The 25,872-nt window shown below is 42.2% G+C and overlaps 1 protein-coding gene across 1 annotated transcript in view; it reads left to right on the forward strand.

Annotated features, from left to right (window-relative positions):
* Positions 1 to 25,872, forward strand: part of LYST (lysosomal trafficking regulator) — a 172,316-nt gene that overhangs the window by 56,459 nt on the left and 89,985 nt on the right. Inside the window, exons 7-18 of the mRNA XM_074990129.1 lie at positions 529 to 690; positions 1,536 to 1,686; positions 4,133 to 4,359; positions 8,341 to 8,407; positions 9,566 to 9,675; positions 10,168 to 10,183; positions 10,484 to 10,582; positions 15,181 to 15,325; positions 16,113 to 16,286; positions 17,460 to 17,617; positions 20,234 to 20,424; positions 22,455 to 22,700. Coding sequence (XP_074846230.1) covers positions 529 to 690; positions 1,536 to 1,686; positions 4,133 to 4,359; positions 8,341 to 8,407; positions 9,566 to 9,675; positions 10,168 to 10,183; positions 10,484 to 10,582; positions 15,181 to 15,325; positions 16,113 to 16,286; positions 17,460 to 17,617; positions 20,234 to 20,424; positions 22,455 to 22,700 — 1,746 coding nt within the window. The remainder of the gene's footprint in view (positions 1 to 528; positions 691 to 1,535; positions 1,687 to 4,132; positions 4,360 to 8,340; positions 8,408 to 9,565; positions 9,676 to 10,167; positions 10,184 to 10,483; positions 10,583 to 15,180; positions 15,326 to 16,112; positions 16,287 to 17,459; positions 17,618 to 20,233; positions 20,425 to 22,454; positions 22,701 to 25,872) is intronic.

Here is a 25,872-nt window from a genome sequence, read left to right on the forward strand (position 1 = left end):
TTTTCATTTAGTAGCATGCCGTGGAAAAGCAGCGTGGTTTTGAGGGTTAGGGATGAGACTGGAAGTCAATATACTAGATACCAGGGCTTCTGATTTGCTTTGTGAAGAATGAGTGATGTTAAGAGTAATGTTTGTGGAACCTGATGAATGTAAAGCCCAGAAATAAATGACACTTTTAAAAATGTGATTGTATTTGCTTTGTGCTGTTAACTGGGAAGTCACTAATTCCCTAAATTTCAGCAGCATGAATATTCTTTGATTTACAGGATAACAATAACCGATCATACAATTTCAAGTGATTGGGATGGAAATGGGAATGGAAATGACAGTGTAATTCCCTCTTTTTAAATGAGGGTGATGGTGGACAGGAAATGTTTTTTTTAAAAACAAAAAGAAGAAGTAGGATAAAATAATCACTGTATAAATACTGGAGCTGAATATAGCAAAGACTTTCTGTTTTATTTAACCAAAACCAGCACTGGTGATTTTTAACAACAAGCATAAGAGGTGTGGTTTTGTTTTCTTTAGAATGTGAGTCTGGAAGATATATTACTTGAAATGCGGGACCAGCTTGTTCAGTCAAAAGCAATTGAAACTTACTTGGCAAAACCTTTATTAGACTCACTGCTTCGAGTAGCATTGGGAAATTATTCTGCTGATTTGGATCATTCTGAAGAGACAACGGAAAAGGTATGCAACCTTATTAGTACTCAAACTAAACAGAAATGTTCTAGTTTAAGGGGATTACGTGCATGTGTAAAGATTTGCTGGATCAGGCCTATCAGTGCTAGTTATCTTAAAAAAAAAAAACGCATACATTGTCACACTATCAACGGATGTGTGCACAAGCTTTTTTACAACTAGTAATGCTTTTATGGGGTATTATTACTTGATGGACATATGTAAACACCACTGACTGCTATTGGATGCTTGTTTTAGTCACTGCTTAGATCATAAATGAAGTTTCTTACGCACAAAAGGAAAAACAAGCAAGCTATATATAAATCATAGCATTGATTCAGGGAGAATACATCTGAAACTTGTCTCAGTTCACTTTCTGCTCTACACAAGGATAAATCCCCTCATTGCCCCCCCCCCCCCCCCCAAAAAAAAAAAAATCTTCAAGAAAGGTCTTCCTTGTGGGTGGGTGATCCTGGTGTTTCTCTCCCAACGGCCCCAACAGCCTTTGCAAGGTATGGAGTTGTTATTCCCATTTTGCAGATAGGGAAATGGAAGGGAAGAGAAGAGATGAAGGTATTTGCTCAGGGTCACTGTTGGTGACTGAGTTGGATCAGAAGCTGGATTTTTCTGGTTCTCTCACACACACACATGCGTATGCTTTTTAACTGTGCTACCAGAATAAGTCTGTAGGAGCATGAATCCCTTCAGACAATCCTTTTTCCTGTTTATTTTTAAAATATATGTTGTGTTTTTTTCCATTTAAAAAAACAATCAACCCTCATCTTTGCTTCTAAAGAAAATCCCCCACCTATTAGCTTCTATTTTTATATATTTTTTAAATATTGGTGTCACAGATGCATCACAATGAAAAGGAGTCCGTATCCCAACCTGAAGACCTTCCTGAAGAAGCTGAAGAATCACAGTGTTGTAGTTTCAAACTCTTTGCTGAAGAAGAAGGCTATGAAGCGGATACTGAAAGTGACGACAGTGGAAGCAAGGATGAAGGTAAATGTAAACTTTGCAGAAGCATCAGGCAAAACTATCTTAACTATTTTATGAGTTAGCTTTTACGATAGGATTAATGTGGAGTACGGGGCTTTTCCTGAAATGCACATGTAGAATGGATTGCAGAGTCAGTAACAGATTTTCAGTTTGGGTCATTTTTAACAGTATGCAATAACTTTATTGCAGGGTAGGGTAGTAGTTCATGTCTGTTTGTGCCAAATGTTATGCGGAAAGGTTTTATGCATTAACTCTTTGCTTGTTGCAAATTTGCTCTGAAGTACATTCACCTCTCAATATACAAGCTCAGTTGGTTCCCAGCTTTCTGCTCATAGGCGAAAACTCGTAAGAGGGACACTAAATTTCCATTAAAATACATGTTAAAGTCTCTGGTTCCTAGTGCTCCTAACTCGGCAAGGGAGTGGCAGCATGTGGTGCTGCTTTTGAAAGGTAAGTGAATCTTGGGTTTGAGTGGGAGGGGGGAGGTTGGGGAGTGTTAAAGGCTGGGGGCAGTCTGGGGTCATGAGCAGGAAGGAGGGTTAAAACCTGGTGGCCGGTTGGGTCTGTGGGGTGGTTGGGGGGTTCAGACTGCTGCAGTTTGGCTCTGTCGGGCAGGTGGGGAGGTTAAGGCTGCAGTGGGATGGGGCTTAGGGGCTGGTGGGGGGGTCAGTCTGCTGTAGTTTGAGGCCACAGGGCCAGTTGGGGGGGGCGGGGGCAGGGAGTCAGGCAGTGGCAGTTTGGGGCCGGTGGGGGTGGTGTCAGGCTGCAGCGGTTTGGGGGTGCAGGGCTGGCTGGGGTGGGGGAAGGTTTAGGCTGCGGTGGTTGGGGCCGGCATCGGCGGGAGCACGGGTTCAGGCTCCAGTGAGTTGGAGCTGTGGGAAGAGGGTAAGGCTCATATTAATGGGGGGAGTTCACTCGTCTAGTGAACAAAGGTAAGTATATGTGTCCCTTGTTTAAGCCAGCACTCATAAGTAAAGTACTCCTTTAATGAGGGATGAGTGTATAGTTTAGTCATTTTCACTAATGTGCAGACTTTCCTGTACGATGAGCCCATGGGCAGCTACCTAGCAAAGATTCAGGTGCCACCCAGTTGATGAGCGGAGCATCCACAATCAGCAGCAGCACGTGTTTCATAGCAAAACTTATTCTGCCCATGAATGGAAAAAATTAGCGGCAACACTGCTAATGTGTGTTATTGATTGGGCACAAATGACAATTTCTTCTCCAGATAGGAGCATAAGTAAATGGTGCTCTTTGTAAATCCATGTTCAGTTTTTACCAGGATAACACTGAAAAATATTTTAGTCTGATTTTTAATTTTCGAACACACACTAACTTTCCTGATAACATGCACATCCATTGTTCTTGCTACAAAATTCGTTTTTCAAATTAATCTTACAATGTAAATATTTGCTTTTGTATAACAATTTGATCAAAAGTATGCATTACATAAGAACATAAGAATGGCCATACTGGGTCAGACCAAAGGTCCATCCAGCCCAGTATCCCGTCTGCCGACGGTGGCCAATGCCAGGTGCCCCAGAGAAGGAGAACAGAAGACAATGATCAAGTGATTCATCTCCTGCCCTTGTTCAGAAGGCTAGGGCACCATACTTTATCCCTGGCTAATAGCCATTTATGGACCTAACCTGCAAAAATTTATCAAGCTCTTTTTTTAAACCCTAATAGAGTCCTGGCCTTCACAGCATCCTCGGGCAAGGAGTTCCACAGGTTGACTCTGCGCTGTGTGAAGAAAAATTTCCTATTATTAGTTTTGAACCTACTACCCATCAATTTCATTTGGTGTCCCCTAGTTCTTGCATTAATTAAAACTGAGTTGGATCTGAAATTTCAGTTTGATCTGTCAGTAGTTCCATGTATACTGTAAATTTGTGCAGCATAGATATTAGACAGTATTTTTGTATATATATTAAATGGCTAACCATATTGTTTACTTTAAATCTCTGAGTAAGAGAAGATTTCAGAGCTTTTATGGCTTACCTGAATTGTTTGCACAAGATGTCTAATAAATCCACCACTTGCAATTGTTTCAAATAGTATCAGTTGAACCTCTCTAGTTTGGTGCACACTTGTTCAGCAACATCCATAATCCAGCATGATTTTAGTTGGCTAGATGACCATTTATCGTGTGTGTAGCCAAGTTTCAATGGTCCCATAACATCTGTTTACCGCCACCAGTCCTGGCTCTGAGTTCTGTGTTGTTTAGCTCTAATTTACTCCTACATATCTTCTAAGAGCCCAGTAAGCTGTGACAGTATTGGTAATGCTGCTAGACAATCTTGACCTACCATGGATCTGCAAATTCTCTTATTCAGCACTGGTCAAGTGTGACAGACTAGAGAGGTTCAACCTGTAGTAACCTTAAAACCAAACCTAACAAGTAACAAACGCACCCAAACAGTCAACAAAATGTTTGGTTTTGTTCCAGGAACAGAATTTAAGAGAGAACTGGGATGCGTGATTCCTTCAAGATATACCAATGATCTAATGGAAAACCTCAATGAAGGAGAATTAATATACCCTGAAATCTGTATGCTAGAACTAAACTTGCTCTCCGCTGGCAATCCAAGCCTCGATGTACTTGCCCATGCTTTCCAGAGCTTCTTGAAAGTCGTCAAGCAGAAGGAGAAAAATGCCACTTACCTTATTCAGCAGGTTGACAATTAATACGATTAACAAATCAAACTTGCATAGCATAATAATATGAAATTGATGAAAATATTGTGCAAGGGAACCATGAAAATATTCAAGTATATTTTCTTGCATCATATCCACTGTTGAATATTTGAATATTTTATATAAACTGGCATTTTTATGACTGCAGTTATAACTAGTGACGTGTAGATTTAAGTTACCACCGTCTACTTCATTACATCATTTAAAATAGACCTGTCAAGCAATTTGAAAAAAGTAATCAGTTAATTGCACTGTCAAACGATAATTAAAATTTTTGCATGTGTTCTACATTTTCAAATATATTCAATTATAACAGAATACAGAGTGTACAGTTCTTACTTTATATTTTTTTATTTAAAATATTTTGCATTGTAAAAAATAGTACATTTGTCCCCCAAGGTGTTCAGTCACAAATTTGATTACAGTTTTTTTTTTTAAATGAGCATCATCAGCGTGGATACATCCTCTGGAATGTGAAGGAGCTTCATATGAAGGAGCATATGAATGTTTAATGTACCTGGCATATAAATACCTTGCAGCATCTGCTTAAAAAGGCTATGCAAGCATTTTCACTTTCAGGTGACATTGTAAATAAGAAGCGTACAGCAGTGTTTCCCATGAATGTAAACAGACTTGTTTGAGTGATTGACTGAAAAAGAAGTAGGACTGAGTGGAGTGGTAGGTGCTATAGTTTTACATTGTTTTGTTTTGGGGCAGCAGTTTACACAACCAAAAAAAAATCTACATTCGCAAGTTACGCTTTCATGATGGAGATTGCATTACAGTACTTGTATGAGGTAAACTGCAAAATACTATTTCTTTTGTTATTTTACAGTAGCAGGGTGGAATAGGTGGAAAGAGGCAGCACAGGGCCAGGGGTGTGGAGAGTACCCTGAGCATATGGCCAAATGCTTGTGTATGCAAGAGCAATAACTCCTTCCTCTGTTCTGGCTACTTGATTCCACCCCCTGCCTACCCCCAAGCCCTTTGCTAGCACCATACAGCCCCCAGGTAATTCTTGTGCACAATGCAGTTAAAAGGAGACTGACTGACTGGTTAAAGACAAACCCCACATATGGCAGAAGGCCATTCACACTCTGTGAATATGTTTCTGCAGTTCCCTGGAAGTCTTTTGATCTTTAAATATTTCTGAAGCATTTTATGCTCTTATTTTGCTCCCTCATAGTTTCATACAGAAACTAGCATGCCCAAGTTAATTGTTGAAGGACAGTGTCAAACTTACTGTAATGTGTTTGACACCCCTTCCCCAAACCATTTCTTTGGAGCAGGGTGGCAAGATATGGCCCGTGGGCTGGATGTGGCCTGCCAAGTCAGCAGATCCAGCCCTGGGGCTTCCCCACTGGGACCGTCTGGCATACAACTGCAAGTTGCTTAAAACTGTGTGGCTGCTCTGCTCCATACCCCAAGGAAAGTGGGAGGCTTCATGCACTGCCCTGCTCCCCATCAAAAATCACCTAGCTCCTATTGTCTGGTTTCCAGCCAATAGCGGCTCAGAGACTTTGCTGGCGAGGAGTGGCAGGGGGAATGACATAGGGAAGCAGCATGCAGAGAGCCACATGGAGCAGACATTTGCCTCAGGGAGCTGCCCAGGTACATGCCTCCCAGCTAGATCCTGCCTCTGGAGTAACATGGATGCCAGTTCAGAACTCCCTCCCAGACATTGCACCCTCTCCTACACCTCTCTCCAAGGCCAGAATCCTCTCCTGCACATGTACCCGCACCCAGGCCCAACTCCTTTTGCCAAATCCACCTCTCTAATCCCCAACTTTGTCCTGCATCCCAGTCTCTTTCACCCAAGTTCTGTTCTGCACCCAACCTATGTCCGATGCCATGCAATCCTCCTATAGAAAAGTGAGGTCCTTGATCGCTTACCAAAATCTTGAGTGCCCCTCATCAAAAATTATTGGCCAGCCCTGTTCTACAATCAAACTTGAGTCAGACAGCCAATGGTTTTAAAACATATTTCTTAAGCTACTACATAACTTTCTATTAGATGTCAGAATCACTTGCTCCATCTCTTATCTACACGCTGCTGTTAGCTTTCAAAAAGATGGTAGGACTCTGGCCTAGGACAATCTTCTGGTTAATCTTTGGCCTGAGATGATTGCAGTGTATTATACAGAGGCAGGATGGTTTAGTAACCAAGGTGCTGTTCTAAGTCACGAAATATGTTTTTGCCTTGGCTGCTGGTTTGCTGAGCTAACTCACTGTTCCTGTTTCTCCTGCCACACTTGATCTATGTTGTCTGTTTGGATGGAAATTGAGGCAGGGATCGTCTTACTACGTGTTTGTGAAGTACCAACCATAACCGCCATTTCTGAGCACTATAGTAAAGTACTTATTGTAATTATATCCCAAAATACTTTGAGATTCACTTCCTGTGCTGGTACAAATATAAACAATTGTCTTGATAAACTATAGTCATTTTGCTCTTCTGATTGATTGAGTTGAGAAATATTGAGTCTGTTCTGGTCTGGCTATGGTCTGAAGAAGCGGGTCTGTCCCATGAAAGCTCACCGAATAAACTATTTTGCTAGTCTTTAAAGTGCTACTTGACTGCTTTTTGTTTTGCTCTTCTGATAGTTTTGCTTGTGGGGACTTGACCTGGTATTTTTGACACAACAAAACAGCAGCCATGTAGCACTTTAAAGACTAACAAAATGATTTATTATGTCTGTCCCACAAAAGCTCATCACCGAATAAATCATTTTTAGTCTTTCAAGTGTCACGTGACTGCTGTTTTGTTAGAATGCAGACCAGCAGAGCTGCCTCTCTGGTATTTTTGACTAAGTTAATTCATCTAGGGTTTTTTTTCATATTGCATTGCCAGTGATGACTGGAGTTTTATGATGACATCAAAAAGGGGAAAGTGGTAATTTTAATACAATTGAATGTATTTTAAATATAAACAGGAGCTACTCCTAGAAGTCTAAAGCATCCAGTAGCTCCATGAAGAAAGAAGGTGTTTGATTGTATGTTTTATCACTTTTTCCCCACCAAGGATTCATTTAAATAAACCTTATTCCTTAAGACAGAAAAGCCTGAAGAAAATATAAAAATTAAAATGTGTAGGGCTGTCAAAACTTTAAAAAAAAAATTAAGTACGACTAATTGTATGACTAAACAGTGTCATTTATTCAACTATTTTTGGATCCGTTTTCAATATATATTGATTTCAGTTCCAACACAGATTACAAAGTGTATAGTGCTAATTTTATATTATATATTCCCACTGTAAAAACAAAAATAGTATTTTTAGTTCACTTCATTAAAGTACTGTAGTGCAATCTCTTAATCATGAAAAATAAATGTAAAATTACATACAAAATCTGCACTCAAAAATCAAACAATGTAAAACTTAAGAGTTAATGTTAGTAAGAACAAAAGGAGTAAAAATCCGTTGGCTTAATCAGCATAGTGATTATAAACAAAGGTTGTTTGGAGACTGGGTTATGAAGGAAGTCTTTTTTATTTTTTGCTAGTAGTGAAACTGAGCTTACTCTAAATGTGAAAACACTGTTTGCATGGTTTAGGTAAATTTCCTTACATCTATGCAGTACACTACTGTATGCCAGTACTTGATAAATATGTGGTGATGCAGGAACCTATGCCATGTTTTTGGCAATGTAATCTGTAAGAATATTGAGTTTGAGTAGTTGCCAGGCTGGCAGGGGCTCAAGAAATGATTTTTTTTAATGACCTGATCAAAAAAGGTTCCTAACGAGAGGCATGTGAACGTGTCAGTTTCTTGCATGTTTGTTCAATAGATCTTTGAAAAAACAAATGCTCAAAATCACAATTATCTCACCAGCAACATTTTATTTTGGAAGATCAATTCCAAAAACGCTGGAATAGACTTAAAATAAATATTGTAGAGTGTTGCTCTTCAAACTGATGTGGAACTCCTCAGATACCAATCTTTAAAGTTTTCTCTTGCAGGGAGCGGTAAGAAATCTCTTGGGAGAATTCCTAAATATCTTGATACAGAAGGACTCCAGTTTTCATGGTGAGGTGGTGTTTTTTTTAAATGTTTACTTTTTGAAAGAGTGCTAAAATTATCTGTATGCTATACGGTTACTAATATACAGTTAAACTATTGTTTAACCACTAGTTGATTAATTAGCACACTTGAATAACCGGCATAACTCACAGCTGAGCACCTCTGGTCAGCAGACACCAGGCAGAGGCATGGAGAGAGCAGAGGGGCCTATTGGTTGCGCTCAGGCCCTGCATGGAGAGAAGCAGGGCACTGCTGAGTGGTCTGTGCCCTTCTCCCCTACCCTTGCTTTGGGGGGGGGGGTGTTGCTCTCGAGCTTGGTGCACAAATCCCAGCCCAAATGCCACTCTCTGTTCAACAGACAGTGGGTCAGAGCATGGAGAAGTGGCATCAGGGCTGGAGTCTCTGAACAGAGCATCCCACTCAGCACTGCCCTCTATCCCTCTGTGCTGCATCTGAGTGCAGCTGGCAGACTCCACTGCTCTCTCACCCAGCATGAGCTCCTCAGGCTGCCCAGAGCTACTTGGCTAAGGCTGTGTTCTGCTGGCAGAGGGAAACAGTGTTCTAATGTATGTGGCTGCTTGTGGAAAGACTGGGAACGATAATCTGCATAGCTTGTTTAATAGCTAATCTTGTCTCCATACCTAAGCAACTTGTGATCTCCTGCCTATGATTTCCATATGATTTAATTGTAATATATGTATTGTGGACCAGCCAGCTTTCCTGTCCTGCACAAATCATTGCTATCAGGTGTTTATTAAATGGTTTAAATTACTGTATGTAATTTTAGTAGGTTATGTATAAAAGATGCAAAATTTAGAATGGTCTCTTTTTAGATGTTCCTGTGTGAATAGTTGTTAAATATACTCCATATAAATAGTAATCCACTGGCTTAGAAACTTCTTTCTTAGTATAGTGAACTACAGTAGTAGATGTATTCTGGTCCTTGATTTTGCTGTAACATTGGGTGAGATGTTTAACTCCTCAGTCTGTTCCTGCCTTGTGTGAAAGAACTTCAGATTCTTAACTGAGCACATTTCGTGAAATATGGTGGTTTTAATGTTATCAGTTTATTCTGTCTCATTTTAATGTCTTGGAAAAGTAACTTTTACCAGTAATGATATATGTGTATAAAATATTTTAATACTCTCTTAATTCTTCATGTAGCATGTCAGAGAGTGTTGGTAGACCTTCTAGTATCTCTAATGAGCTCAAGGACAAGTGCAGAAGAGCTAACCCTTCTCTTGAGAATATTTTTAGAGGAAACACCTTGTACAGTAAGTATACTGCAGAGCAGAAAATTCCTTGATACTGTAAAGAGTGATGCTAAAGAAATAGACTGGCACAATATCTGCATTCAGGTAGTGATAAAGATAGGGCTTGAAGTGTAGTAACGTAACGTTACAGGTTAGAATGTGTGTAACTGTCATTCATACTGCTTAAATACTATTTGAACAACAAAGCAAAAAGACTGTGTTTCAAAATGTACTGAGAGATTTTTTTTGGTGTGTTCTTACTTGAGAAACTTGGCCATAGTCTGCAGAAATGTCGGGAGCCTATATCTTGATTTAAAATTAGTACTCGGCAACTCTGAAATTAGTCTAAAGTATCTTAAGGGGGGCATGCAAAATCAAAAGCCTCTTAAAGTCTGGATCTGAGTTTTTGAATGAAGAGATTCCTTTTCATATTAGCTGCATATTGTGCTGTCATATTGGCTACATAGTGTTAACACAATTTTGATTCTGATTTTTCTGCTTTATTTATTTTAGGAGATACTGCTTAAAGGTATCTTGAAGATTGTAGAGACGAATATGGATATGAGCCCATTGCAATATCTCTCCTTTCCCTTTCTACAGAGCCCAAATTTAAATAGCAGTTATGCACAAAAATCAGCTACTACACTCAAGACCATAGGGCTAAAAAGAGCAAAGATTTCACAAAATAAGAAGGAAGCAGATGGTGAAAATTTGACTCACCAGCTTCTTTCTTCTTGGCATGTAGCCCCAATCCATTTGCCTTTGGTGGGACAAAATTGTTGGCCACACATGTCTGAGGGCTTCAGTGTTTCATTGTGGTTTCGTGTAGAAGGTGTTCAAGAAACAGAAAGCCCAACAGAAAGAGGGAAGAAGTTGAAGAAAAGAAGCAAATCACTAATTGTGCGAGAGAGCAGTTTTGATGGCACAGGTAAGGACTGGGGTTTTTTGGGGGTGGGGGTGAGGGGACAGGAGTAAATATTTACTGAACTAGTAAAGCTTTCCCAGAGATTACAGATGTTTCAGTAGACATATCCAGTAATAGATATGGCTTGAACAGAAAGCTGTAACTCAGTATTGGCAGCTCTAAGCTTTTAGAGTTACTTGTGGCAGTTCTGCAAAAATTTTGATGGTGTCCAGAATGCCCAGGGGCTCCCTGCGTGCTACAGTCTGCCCATCTCCTGAGCGCACCTGCCACGTTCACATGCTTTCTCACATCTCTCCAGATGCTGTCCCCACCCGTCTCACTCCTGCTGCATGCCACGGCCCACCTGCTGCCCCCTGACAATCTGGTAGCATGACTGTAGGCATGACCCTGTGGGCCCAAGGTTGGGGTATTTCCATAAGCTGCTCCCAGGACTCTACAGCAGGAATGAGCCTGGGGCCCCTGGGTGGAGGAAAGTCAGCAGTCACACAGAAGGATAGCCACTAGAAACCACTCTAGCCCTACTGCACTGCAGGAGGCAGCAGGCAGGTGGGGTGATGCATGTGGGACTGGGGAGGAGACCTGGCCCCAAACTTTAGCAAAGCTGAACACCAGGCCAGGAATATTCCTGGTGTCTGGATACCATGGGCCAATGTAATTTCCTATCCAATGCAGAAGAGTGAACTTGACCTTTTATGTTTTTTGGGACCTGTATAATGTTATAAAATGACTTCCCACTTCAGCTGTAACTTGAAAAGATTTAAAAAATAAAACAAAACTTATTGCTAAGTGTTCATAAGAGAAAGCATTGCTGGTTTCAGAAGTATCATAGAGGGCTTTGCCTCACTTGCTCATTCAGCACTACTTAGTGGTGTTCTCACTGAATGAAGAGCCAGAGATAATAAAATACCTATTGGCCGTTTCTGCACAGGCCACTTACTTCGAAAGTGGCATGGTAATACACGGCCCGAAATATGCTAATGAGGCATGGATGCAAATTCCCCCGCCTCATTAGCATACGGTCACATCATTTGGAGTCCGGAAGACGGTTCTTGTAGACTCCAAAACGCCATTTAGAAGCGCGGCTCCTGGGGGATTTTCCGGGAAGAAGCCCTTCTTCTGGGGGCCCCACTTCTAAACGACGTTTTGGAGTCTGGAAGAACGGTCTTCTGGACTCCAAATGACGTGACCATATGCTAATGAGGTGGGGGAATTTGCATCCGTGCCTCATTAGCATATTTCAGGCCGTGTATTACCATGCCACTTTCAAAGAAAGTGGCCTGTGTAGAAACGGCCATTGTGTCATCATCCAGACCACAAGTGGGGGGCAGCTGGAGAGCCAGTAGTTCCACAGAGTGTGTACTTCCCACCTGCTATGACTTCTGCACACCCAGCACTACCCCCTCCCTACTCTGAGCCCCCATCAACCCTCTGAGCCACCTGCCCATTACTCCTCCTTGCCCCTGAACACCCACTCTCCGGCCTTCATTTTTCTTCATTTTTGAAAAATACTATCATTGTGGGGGGGGAAGCAAGTACGGTAAACTCATATCTGTCAGCCCTGAGATCAGGAGGTTGTCAGATATTCACATGCTCTGGGTAATAGACCAGTATACCTAGCAATGTCTAACCCTAAAGAAAAACAAGATTAGATATTAAGAAACACACAAATGTCTGCGGAGTACTTTATTTACCAGCAACAGAGGTACTGTACAAGGTAAACTTATACTGTATTTATTTGTATTTACTTTCATTCTACTGGACTTATGGTAAAATTAACTAAAATTTACTTATGGTTAAAATGCTGGGTATTTTAGAGTTCTGGATAGTAGAATGTCAGGTATGAAAGTTTACTGTACATTTTTCATTTGTCAGAAAATTACTTCCATTACAGAGCCAAGCAATGTCAGGTACATCTACTAGTTGCTTATACAGTAATCCCTCATTTTATGTGGCTTCATGTTGTGCGAAACTCACATTAATGCAAGTTTTTTGCATAATGTGAAGCTGCTGGGCTTCTCAGCCTGCCTAGCTTCCTGCAGCAATGGGCGGCTAGGCAGACTAAGAGCCCCTTCCCCCTGCCTTCCCAGAGCAGTATTATGCACCTCTCTGGGAAGGTAGGGGGATGGCTTTTAGCCCTCCTAGCTGCCTGTCCCCTTCCCCCTGCTTCCCAGAAGGACGCCACTTGACAGCTGCACTGGTTCACCCCTGTTAAACTCCCCCCCAGCTCACCCCCTCTACCTGGGCGCTCCAGCTCACCTCCCTGCTGGGGGACTCCAGCTTCACTACTGGGGCTCGGCTCCAACCCCTCCCCACCCCCTGTGCAGCCCCAGCTTACCCCCTGCCCTGTGCAGCTGGCTCAGCACACACTGGCTCCAAACCCCACCACCAACACCCTGGCCCTGTTCAGCCCCTTGGCCCCCAGAGCCCCAGCTCACCCCCCGCCCCCCAAGCAAGCAGGGCTCCAAGTCCCAGCCCCAGGCACACTGCGCAGGGCTCTAAACCAAGCTCACTCAACCACCCTGACCCAGTCTCCCACCCAGCTCAACCTGCTCCCCGCCAACGGGGCCCCAGCTCACCTCCCTGCATGTGGTGCTCTGGCTGTCAGCCACTGCCAGGGTGCACAGGGGATCTATTTCCCCCCGCCTCCCGCGGCCAGCTCAACCCACCTTGGTTCACCCCAGTTCAACCCCTCCCCCTGTGGCACACTCTGGGCTCCCAGCCCCCGCGTGTTACTGTCAGCTGCTGCAGGCATTTGAGGCTCGACCCCGCCCCCCACCTGCCCACCCAGCTCACAACCCCCAGCATGCGATGCTCCACCTTCCGCCTGCAGTTCCCAGTCTCCGGTGCGTGCATGGCTTCGGCTCCAACCCCCTGGCTGGGCTCAACCACCGCCCCAACCCCCTGCATGCCCCGGCTCAACTGTACCCTCTTAACCTCCTGCTGTGTCCCAGGGCCCCAACCCATCCCCCAAACCCTCCCTGACTTATGTGAAATTCCAGGAAGTTTACTGTATTAAGGAAATGGAAGTATTGTCTTTCTGGTGTCGCATCTCTAGAGGACTCCGCTTCTGTTTTCTAAAATTCATTTTGTTCTTCCATTTGGAAAGTTGATCAAGTTGTGGAACACTTTGTTTTCAAATGAGAGCTGGTGATGCTGATTATAATTCAGGGTACAAAATAGCTTCAAACTCTTATTCAATCAAGTAATTTATCTGACTTAAATGGGATGGCATGTCTGGGGAAAGAACTGCTGCCGCGAGTAGGATGAAGACTGAAACTTTTTGCCTTCACATGTTCTACAGCTTTTTCAGATGTCACCATCTGGACCACAACCTTGTTTTACTCAAGGTTGAAGTAAAAAGACTGAAGTATAACACTTAGTATGCCTGGTCCCATTTGAGGACTGGTGCCTTTGCTTGGTTAAGGGAAAATACCTAACAAATGCCATCCACAGAACATAGTATTGTTGCTCACTAAGGCTATGTCTACACTAGAAGCATCTAATAACGGTAATGTCTGTCGCCAGAGTGCGTCTACATACAAAAGCAGGTCGACAGAGCAATCGGCTCTGTTGACAGAGAGCAGCCAGACTGTCTTGCCCTCTGTTGGTGGAACAGCTGTCTGGAAGCTCTGCAAACAGGGCTGCCGAGTGACTGGAAGTCCTCTCTGTCAACAGAAGTGTCTACACTGCACTTTTGTCAACAGTGTTGTTCCTCAGATTTTTGAGAACGAACACTGTTGAGACTGTCGACAGAAGGCTTTGTGTGTGTATGTTCCCTGAGTTATGTCAACAGAAGCTCCCTTCTGCCAACAAAACTCTCTAATGTAGACACAGCCTAAGGGTCCTGGCCAATAAAGCCCTTAGGCTGATTAACTATAGGCATGCAAACAGTTCTGTTGACTTTGTGGAGTGCCTCATATGCTTAAGTGCTTTGCTGGGTCAGGGCCTAAAATACAAGTGAATTGTCTCTGCAGCTACTATGATCGGGTGCAGCTGGCTTTGTGTAGAGATGTTGATTTATAGTCTCCAGAGTTTTTTTATTCCCGTCCTAAACTAAAGTAGGAAATGCCTGTGAAGATACTTTCTACAGGTTGAACCCCTCTAGTCCAGAAAAATCTGGAGTCCAGCATGATTGTAGTTTGCCCGATAACCACTTATCATGCATGTGGCCAAGTTTCTCATGGTCCCATAAAGTTTGTTTACAGCCACCAGTCCTGTTTCTCAGTGTTCTGGGCTGTAACTAGCTCTAATTTACCCTTAAATGTCTTGTAAGAGCCCAGTAAGTAGTGGAAGTGTTGGTAATGCTGCTAAACAATATTGACCACCTCCTGTAGTTTGGCAAATTCTTTTGTTTGGCACAGGTCAGGTCCTGAGGGTGCCAGACTTCAGCTTGTAGTGAGAGCTTTATATCAGCATTAATGTAAGATAGACCTAAGCAAGGAAGGTGTAGGTTTCCAAGCACTTATACTAGTCAATGATCTTTAAAGAAGTTTCTTGTGATAATCTGCTTTTTTGCAATTTGTAGACTCTAAACGGATGTGTTGTGGTCATGGTATGGTTAATTATACATATAATACGTGCTACTTTTAATGTTTTTCTAGACGAAAGCAAACCTGTACAAATGGACTACCTAAACTTGGGGGACAAACTTGTTGAAGATGGTTGTATTCATATAATTTCATTGGGTTCCAAAGCACTGATGATTCAAGTCTGGGCTGATTTGAATACTGGAACTTTCATATTTCGGTATTGTATATTTCTTTTAGCTCAATAGGAATTTTATGCTAGCTGACCTTGAAGTAGCATTGTCAGCCCCAAGATAGAAGATGAAACTATGTATATGTATGGCTTGTAGATTACTGCTTATTTGTAACAGATCAGTGACATCTTACACTAAATTTACAGCATGATGGCTTACAAATCTAAGGTATCATTCTTTGTATACAGGCTTTGGCTCCAACATTTCATCTTTGCAATTGAAAAATAACATTAGTCAACATTATTCTTTTAAGCAATCATGTCTGTTTTTCCAAATTGTTTATATAATATCTAAGCTGTCGACAAGCAATATTTCATTCCCTTCAAGTATGTAATGGGGTAAATCCTTAGATTTTTAGAACAGTTTGCGTCCAAGTGCTTGGTTAAATTGTTTAAATTAATATTCAGAGGACATAGGATCATAAAAACAGCCATAATGGGTCAGACCATAGGTCTGTCTAGGCAAGTATCATGCCTTCCAACAGAGGCCAATGACAGATGCCCCATTTCACTGGGGTGTTTTAAGTGTGAATTATTCTTATATCTAGGAAAATTTGGGCAGAGGAATTGAATGGTTTTCCCCAAACTACACAGTCAATGTTAAGAGTTCTTGGCTCCTACTTAAGAACTCAGCCCATGAGATCACAGCTCTTTAGTTTTAGAATGTCTGTAATTAAATTGAGTTTAAACGTATTATTTTTGTAATTGATGAAATATAAATAAAACAGATATCCATAACTCTCTCTACCCATTTCTTTATTTGCTGTTTTCATAGAATGTGTATGGATCCAAATGATGAAATGAAGGCTGGCCTATTAGCACAGGCTGAATCACCAGAGAATATTTTCCTTATAGGCAGGTGGCAGCATTTGGCAATAACATACTTGCAACAGCCAGAAGGCAAGAAAAATATCCATGGGGAACTATCGCTGTGGATCTCCGGTCAGAGGTAAAATACACATCAGAAGATTAAGTTGCAATGTAATCTTTAAGAGCTAGCTAGTGGAAACAGGCTAATTACTCAAGATTTTACTGGTGAAAAGAGATGACACTGAACCAGGGCTCACGGGGAGTACAGTGTTGAGGTTGTTCTTGGAGTGGGAAAAGAGGGACGTTTTGCACAGTGAGTTCTCATCTGCTTTCAGACTCCATCTTTAGCCTCAGGCCTGTACCGCATACTAACCAGTTATCCTCACTATGAGTTTTGTACAGGTTCTTCTTGCCCTTCTTACCTGGTCAGGAACAGCAGAGTAAACAGGCCACTATGGGAATTCAGATTAGGATAAGAAAGGGTACAGGCGTGGAGCCAGCATCAGTTTTTTAAGGTGCCAGCTGGTAACTAATTAAAGAGAGACTGATCTGCAGGAGGAAAGGAGGAATTGCTTGTAGTTTTGATGCAGTACTTAGAAGGAAGTCATGTTATGAAAGGGTTGGGAGGAGTGGCACTCAGTTATTGAGGAAGAGAAGGAAAGTGTTAAATGTCAGAAAACTTTCTTCTGCTCTGTATAGATTTTGTGTTTGAACTCTTAATGAATTACTTGGTATGCTGTCTTTTAAAATATATGGCTGTACTACAAAGAATTGTGAATTTGTTCCTTCATTAAAAAATTCTTTGAGTCTGTTCAGAAGGCAAGTGCTTGGAAAATCATCTTCATTTTGGTGTAACTAATCTTAAAATTGATCCACGAGTTGCATGGTAGTGTTTAGCATTAGAAATCAAATATGAGATGAACTAGTTGTCCATGTACAACTGCTGTTTTGTTTAGTGACTTTTTGGCAAGGATGTGGAGTTAATTGTATGCACATCATCATTCTGTTGTCCCTGAACCCACAAAAGTACTTTTCCTAAGAGTTGACAAGGAAGTGAAATTAAGTTTCTAGGTTGGTTGAAACTGAGTGACATGCAATGTAAAAATGGCTAAATTATTAAAATATATTAATGCTTTTTAGTCATTTAAGAGGCTAATGTGTAATTTTTGTCTGTTCATGGTGCATCTTTAATATTAAAAATGAACAGTATCCTGAAAAATTATGAAAATTTACTGTATTTTGAATATTTCTGATGGAAATTTTGACAGTTTAAGAACTTTGCCTTACTTAAATGTTTTTATTTATATTTTAGAAAACATGAGATTATTTTAGATTATGCTCTACCAAGAAAAACAACTTTATCTGACAGCAGTAAAACATTTTGTATGGTTGGCCATTGCACATCATCCCAAGAAGAACTGCTACAACTGGCTGGGAAATGGGATTTGGGAAACTTGCTTCTCTTTAATGGTATTTATATATTTAAAAGCACAGGAAAGAAAACTTTTTTCCATTTAACTTTTGTATTTTGAATATTAGGATAATATGAATGTTAGCATGTTAGAACTACTACTTAATCCTTGTGCTCTGGGTGGAGCATAGGTCATCTACAAGTCTCCTCCACTTTACTCTGTTGTGGGACAAAACTTCTATCTGACTCCAGGAGTGCCCCAGTTGTTGTCTTTCAGTCTCAGTAGACCTCCGCATTGTCAGAAAACTTCCTCTTTTGGTTTTCCTTGCAGATTCCTTATAACAGCTTGATGGACTTATGGTGGATGATGGCTTTCTGCAAGCGTGTCCTAGCCACCCCCACTTTCTTCTCTTGACTTCGGTGTCAATTGGTTCTTGTCCTGCTCTGCTGCTTATTTGTGACAGTCTCTCCATTTGATGTGAATGATGTACCTCAGGCATCAGTTTTACTGTCTGTAGCTTGTGATTTGAAGACTTTTTAGTACACCAAGTCTTGCAGCCATACAAGAGCGCACTCTTCACATTTGTGTTGAAGATCCTCAGTTTCATCTTCCTAGATATTATTTGTGAGCTCCATATGGGGCAGAGAGTCTTGAATGCAGCTGTTGCTTTACCTATCCTGGCATTTTGCTCCACTGCTCCACATCTTCCAGATCATCCCGTCCCAGTGTGGTGATGATGGTGTTGGACTGGTTGATCCTCATTGTCTTGATCTTTCCCTTGTCAATGCTCAGTCCACTCACTGAGACAGTTTTGTTAAGTGTTTATCTTTTTTTTTTTTCATGCTTTCATGTTGGTGTGAAGGGAGGGCAAAATCAATGTCCTCTAGCTGTTTAAAAAGTGTCCACTGAATGCCTTGTTGATGGCTATCTATTGTCCGGTTCATAATCCAGTCCGTCGTGACCATGAACAGGAAAGGTGACAATAGGGCAGCCTTGTCGAACTCCCAGCAGTATGCTGAAGGAGTCTGTCAAGACATCATTGTGAACAACTTGGCATGTCGAAGGTTCATACTGTGAATGAATCAAGTTAATAATTTTGGATGGGATGCCAAAGTGTTGCAGCAGTTTCCCCAAAGTGTGTCTATCAGTGCTGTCAGAGGTTTTTTCGAAGTCTGTGAAGGTCATGAACGGGGGAGTTCCACTCGAGTGACTGTTCTGTGATCACTCTGAGAGTTACTGTTTGGTCAGTACAGAATCTCTCGCTGCGGAAGGTGGCCTGTTCTTCCCTGAGCTGTCTATCAATTTCTTCATTCTCTCCAAGAGAATCCTACTAAATGCTTTTCCTTGAATATACAATAACATGATGCCCCTCCAATTCTTGCATTCCTGCAGGTTGCCTTTCTTTGGAAGCTTAATAAGGTAGCCATGTTTCCAGTCTTGTGGGATCTCTTCAGTGTCCCAATTTTTACCAAATAGATTATACATCATGTTGACTGATGTCCCACTACCTGCCTTGATTGCGGCTGCGGGGATGTTGCCTGGACCATGTTCTTTTCCACTTTTCAGATGGGCAGTGGCTTTTCTGATTTCTTCTTTTGTAAGTCTGCTGCTGTTAATTTGCAGAGCTATGTTTGCAGGTGGTAACTAGGGCGGTTCCTTGTGAGCAGGGCGTTTCAGTAGCTTTTCAGTGTTACTTCCATCTACTGAGCTGCTCACTTGGGTTTGTTAGTACATGGCCCTCTTTATCCTGTACTGGCTGGTCCACTGGACGCCACGACCCAGCTACCTTCCATGTCACGTTATCGAGTTCTTTCAAGTTTCTCTGTCCTGCAGCTTGTTCGGTTTCTTGTGCAAGGTTTTCCACAAAGTTCTTCTTGTCTTGTTTTACAGCCTTTTTAACTTCTTTGTTGGCTTCTGAATACAGACTTTGGCTGTTCTTGGTTTGCTTCTGTTGACTGATGCTTTTCTGTCCTTTCCTTCCTTCCCTTTTCTTAGAGTTTCTGCTATGATCCATTCCTTGTGATGCCTTGTCCTTTTTCTCAATGTTTTATCACAGTTTTTTTAGGCTGTTTTGCACGTAGGTGTTGAATCTGTGTATGATGATACTACTGTCCACTCATTAACGCACCAGATGCCTTTCTAGATAACAAAGGCCCCACCTTCTGTGTGTGGTGCACCCTCCTTTTCATGTCCTGAGTAGATGAAGGTTTCATCGGTTGCCTGAATTGTGACCATCTTGTCTCTCACAAGCCCAAAATTGCAAGCTTGTATTGTTTCATATCCACTGTAATCCGTACGGTCTCCCCCACTAGATTCCACATACCAAACTAGGTGGTAGTTCTGGATAAGAGAAGAGTCATGTGCGGGGCAGCTTCTTTTCGGCTTTCCCTGCCATGCTTCTTACTCAGTCTGAGCAGATTGTCAGCTCCTCCCAAGACTAGTGTAGTTGTCGGTTTCTTTGTAGATGTTTCTGTAACTTTTGTGTTTTTTATGGCTAGGGTTATTAACCCTAAGCCAAAAGTTACAGAAACATCTTTAACTGCATGTTAAAATGTTATCTTTTAATACATCAAAAATACAGTTCTATTAAATACTAAAGAAATCCTGAATTCAGTGTTATTTCTATATGAATTATTGTAAGCACTGTGAAGATAATGTTAATTTTTCTGTTTAGGTGCAAAGATTGGTCCAGAGGAAGCCTTCTACCTGTATGCCTGTGGACCAGACTTTACCTCTATAATGCCTTGTAAATATGGCAAAACAATGACCAACTACTCCAAATACATAAGTAAAGACATTCTAAAGTGCGAACAAATCAAGGAACTCTTCATGACAAAGAAAGAAGTGGACATTGGACCTTTAATTGTAAGTTTCTAGTCCAAGTTACAGCATGGCTCTTAAACTCTTAGCAATGCATTAAGAAATTAAGAAATGCATTGTGCCTTCTCTTATGTTGGGTAGAGAAATCCTGGGCTGTACAGGAGATTTTATTTGCAACTGGTTTTGCTTGCTTTCATTTGAGGCCTTGCTCTCCAAGAAAGGGAGTTTTCTTGGGGCCTGGTTGACCTCAGTGAGAACTTGGGAAAGGACTGCTGTCGATTTCAGTGGAAAATGAGCTGGGCACCTTTGTTAGCAAGTAGCAAATGACTTTTTTGTTCCCTCCCTCCCTCATCAAAATTTTGTTTTAATTTACAGGTCTGTTTATTGCTACTATGGCTACGTCTACACTAGCCCCAAACAGCCACGCAAATGGCCATTTCGAAGTTTACTAATGAAGTGCTGAAATGCATATTCAGCGCTTCATTAGCATGCAGGCGGCCGCGGCACTTCGAAACTGACGCGGCTCGCCCCGACAGGGCTCCTTTTCGAAAGGACCCCTCCTACTTCAAAGTCCCCTTATTCCTATGAGCAGATGGGAATAAGGGGACTTCGAAGTAGGCGGGGTCCTTTCGAAAACAAGCCCGTCTGGACGAGCCGCGTCAATTTCGAAGCGCTGTGGCCGCCCGCATGCTAATGAAGCGCTGAATATGCATTTCAGCACTTCATTAGTAACTTCGAAATGGCCATTTGCGTGGCCATTTCGAAGTTTGGGGCTAGTGTAGACACGGCCCATATGTTTTTAATTTGAGTCTGGCTGAAAATGGAGCTTGAAGTGAGAAATGCCTGTGGGAAGGACAAGCAGGAGCATGGGCCTCTGTAAAATCTGTGTCCCTGCAGCCTGGGGAGAGAAGCAGCAGCAGGGCTGCTGACTGCCAGCTGAGCTGCTCCTCTGGCTACCTCTACAGCTATTTCTCCTTCACTCCTGCCATAGTCCCATTTGTTGCCTCTGCTGTCACTCACTGCAGCATGTGATCTGCAAAGCAGGCAGTGGGATTGGGACTCCAGCAGCAGAGAATTAGAAGCAGGAGCCCTGCTGCTTCCTCCCTCCCCAGGTTGCAGGGACAAGGAGAGTATGTCTGCCTCCTTGCCACTGGCAGTTCCTGCCTGAGACGTGTGTGATGTGAACCCTTCATTTGAGGGTTTTTTTTTTTTTTTTAGTATGTGCCCCTCCAAAGTGGTCACCTTTACATTCCTGCATATGCCCTTGCTTACAGGTTCTAGACTTATAAATGGGCTGCAGTGGAGAGAAGATGGAAGTGTGGTGTAGGTGAAATGCTTAATGAACTAGTTCGTCATATTTTGTGTCACAGAAAAAGACCTTAAAATTCATAAACAGCAAAACGTTCAGATAAATTGTAGGTGTCTGCTCATGAGTTAAGACTTGCACACACAAAGAGTAATGTTTCAAACAAAGCATAGCCTGTTTTTTTCCCCCTAAAGGTAGCATATTAGCCCCTTACAAACCTTTTTTATACTATCTGCAGTTGAGGAGTGAATTATCTCTTGTGATAGAAGGTGAATTTTGCTCTAATTTCATTACCTTTGCACCTCATCTAATCTAACTTCTGAAATCTGAAGTAGCCTTCTCTGTGTTGCCTATGCGAGCAGTTTAGAACACCAGAGAGGAAAGAGTTGAAGCTAAAAATTGTATTACAGCAATCCTTTCACTTAAGGAATTGTTAACATTTTCATTTTTTGATGGAAGAGAAGCTTATCTGTCATTTACTATATATAGGTTTTTTTGCCACCAGCAAATAAGCTTTTATAAAATATACAGTACTTCTAAAAATTGTACGAGGAAGTTAGAGGGGAAATTGCAAATAGAGAAGTCTGTTTTCAAATATTCTCATTAAAGCTTGGGAGCTGCATTGTCTCAGGTACTCAAATATGTTTTCAGAGAAGAGTTGAAACAAGTTTCTTGAAGCTATTTCTTTGTATTTAATACACCACAAGCATATTCTCTGGCAAAGTAAGGACTGATGAGAAACTGGAACTTTGTTAAACTTATGTTTCAGGAAAGTCTCTCTGTTGTCTATACCACTTGCTGCCCTGCTCATTACACCATCTATGAACCTGTTATTAGACTGAAAGGTCAAGTGAAAACTGTGCCCTCTCAGAGACCTTTCAGCTCGAAAGAAGTTCAGAGTAATTTGTTGGAGCCTCATCAGTTGAAAATGCTTCAGCCTGTTGAATGTAGAACTGTTCAGGGCATACTGCATGAGATTGGAGGAACGGGTGCATTTATCTTTCTCTTCGCTAGGGTAAGAGTTATTTAAACATTATGAAATAACATTTTTCCCTTCAGTTTTGGGTAGCATATCTGTAGTTTGACTCTCTTCTCTAGTTAGAATTTTGAAATGTAGTGGTCTGTATTTTTTAAAATTATGCCTGTGACATTAGGGAACATGTACCTTGTAACGTAACTACTCTGCATCTTAAGGCTAAGTCTACACTAGCCATGGAAGATCAAATGCTTAGATTTGATCTTCCAGGGCGTCGTTTTGCGCATGCGTGCGTTCTGGGATCTATGTCAAACCCGGAACTCCTTGTGAGCCACAAGGATTAAGGAATGTCGGTGGGAGGAGCGCTCCCACCGACATTCTGCAGTGAGGACAGGGACCATGTCAACAAATGCAAAATTGATCTTAGGTATGCAGTTGGCGTGCCTAAACTTGGGTAGCAGCCAGCAACATTCCCGGTGAATGTAGACTTAGCCTAAGTGAAATAGGAAGCTATGGTAATAGCCCGTGATTATATCATGGAAGTTTATATGCAAACTAAACTAACAAATTTTGAACGTATGATATGTGGTGCTGTATATTGCATCTGACTTAATGGAAATATTAGCCTTTCAACTAGAAGAGATGGCTCGTATTTAAAATATTGTTGAGTTTTTATATAATGAAAACCTAACTTTTTGTTTAATCTTTTTATTTACCTGTGCCGTAGTTTGTTTCTTTAAGAGGCATCCTTCATTCACTTATAAATATTTGAATTCATATATTGCTGACAAACTGCTTTTAGTAAAAATAATTTTGAAATACAATGGACCTCTTCATAGGAATTCTGTTTTTAAACACAAAGACTTTGTTTATAGTGCATTTAAAAGTAAGATCAAATTTGCCTATTTTGTGCACTATGCACATCTGACAAAATGTGTATCTCAACCTAAATGTATGCTGTTCTGGGTGGTTTAAGGACACAGGCTCATCAGTTATTGCTTACTTTTGGGGTAAGCGCTAAAGAACTTTAAAATGGCTTAGCAAGAGGCCTACACTAGGAAATAAAGTCTAATGTATTTGTTGATTTTTGGCGTTTGATTTTTATAAGTTCTCTGTCTACACTCCAGCGGTCAGTAAGTCAATTCTAAGCAGCTGTGACGCCGACTTCTCTACTGCTGACTTCCCAGTGAAGTTGCTCAAAGTCAAATTTGCAATGTCAAGCTAAAGCAGTGTGGATTAACCAGGGCTAAAATCTATTTTTATTAGCACCAGAAACTGTCCCACAATGCCCTTGAAGGTGTCCTTTTATGTCATCACTCCTGGTGAGCAGGAGGTAGTAAACAGGAAGCCCAGCATTGTCAATCAATTTACCTTCAGTGTGGCATTCACATGTAGCTACTTTACAGAGCTCCAGCATGGAGACGTCAGAGCCAGGGACTCATTTTGTCTTGTGGATTAGCCCCAGCCCAAATGCAGCATGTTTTGCTTGGCTATGGGGGTCTACGCTTGTATTGGGGAAGGGGCATGCTTGTATGAGAAGGGAAGGGATAGCTCAGTGGTTTGAGCATTGACCTGCTAAACTCAGGGTTGTGAGTTCAATCGTTGAGGGGGCCACATAAGGATCTGGTTAAAATAGGAGAGAGAGAGAGAGAGAGAGAGAGAGAAGGGGGGGAAAAAAGGGATGGTGCTTGGGATCAAGAGGGCAGGGGACTGGACTGAATGACCTCCTGAGGTCCCTTCCAGCTCTGAGATGTGTGTCCATATTTTTTTAGAGGCTGAGAAACATCTTTTATGCAGGTCTCATTGTACAGAGGCAGCCCCACCCCTACAGGTGCCATGCAGTTGGGGGTCTATCCCCCGTGCAACCACACCACTTGGCTAGCCCCTGCCTCCAATCAAAACATGTTTCTGCTGTGCAGTGTGGTCCATGCTTCCAGGCAGCAGCATGTCTTGGCTTGCATGCAGTGAAGGCTTCAAAGGCAGGAAAGACTTGGGGGCTGGCTGTCACCATGGGGACAGCTCTCCTGGTGGCAAAGATTTTCGGGGGCTGGCTGGCTGTTGCTGGGGTGCCCTAAAAGCCTGTTGCCTGCACCATGCTAACAGGAGCCTCATAACCCCCCTGCTCCTCATGGCTCCATAGGACTGGGGGGCCACCCATGGCCAATGAGGAACTGCAGGCTGGATCCACTAGACCCTGGTGCTTGCACCGTGCTAAAGAGAACCACTCAAGCCCAATGCTGCCCATGGCTCCATAGGATTGGGGAGCTGGTCCTGGGCAATGCGGAATTGTGGGGAGGCCATTCCACCTCCCTCCTTCCCAAAGCGTGTGGTTTGGAGAAGCCATCTAGTCTCTGCAGTGTCCTCTTTGCTGTACAGGTGCTCAGAGATAATTGTACCCTGACCACCTTTGCCAATCCATTTGGGTGCGGTACACATTGGTGGTGTTTTCCCAGGGGACCACTGAGGTTCCTGTTAGAAAGGTACAGTCAAAACAGGAAAAAGCACGATTCCTATTTGCAGGCAGAATATTCCTTGAGTGGGGAAACACAGGTGCAAGGCCATACTGAATGCAGAAAATGTGCGGCTGTTCTTTCCCCAAGGGACCAGTGAGGTTCCTGTCAGACACAGTCAGAACAGGGAAAGGGGACTAGTGATTTTCAGTGGGGGAAGGGAGACTAGTCACTAGAAAGTGAGGCACTCGGCCTTTCCTTATCTTCTTCTGAGTGATGCTAACCACTGGACACCAATGCTCTCTGGGATTCACAACTTTTCCTAATTTTCTTCTGAAAATTGGCCATTTGGCTCCAAAGGGAGGGGAAATGAGTGCAATGCAGTCTGGGAAGATGACGGTGGGTGCTGTCATGGTACATTTGGTTAAAAGATGCATGATTCAGACAACTCGAGCAACATCTCATTGGGGAAAGAGACTTCTGAAAAATGGCTTTGTTTTGAGCGCAGTATAGTGTGGGAAGATGACGTCACACTCCCACAACCACTTATGGGGAATTTTTTCCATAATGCAGCAGTGAAGAAGAAGCCTGGCATGCAATGGAGGCTCAAGGCACTGTGGGATAGATTTCCACAATGCACTGCTGCAACAGTCAAACTTTGGTGATTAGTGGAGATGTACTAAGTCGACTTTGTGGACAGCTGCAGACACCCAACTTCGACTTTATAAAATCCAGTGTTACAAATTCGATTGGATAAATTC

Source organism: Carettochelys insculpta, chromosome 3 (assembly GCF_033958435.1).
Source record: "Carettochelys insculpta isolate YL-2023 chromosome 3, ASM3395843v1, whole genome shotgun sequence".
Classification (NCBI taxonomy): domain Eukaryota; kingdom Metazoa; phylum Chordata; order Testudines; family Carettochelyidae; genus Carettochelys; species Carettochelys insculpta.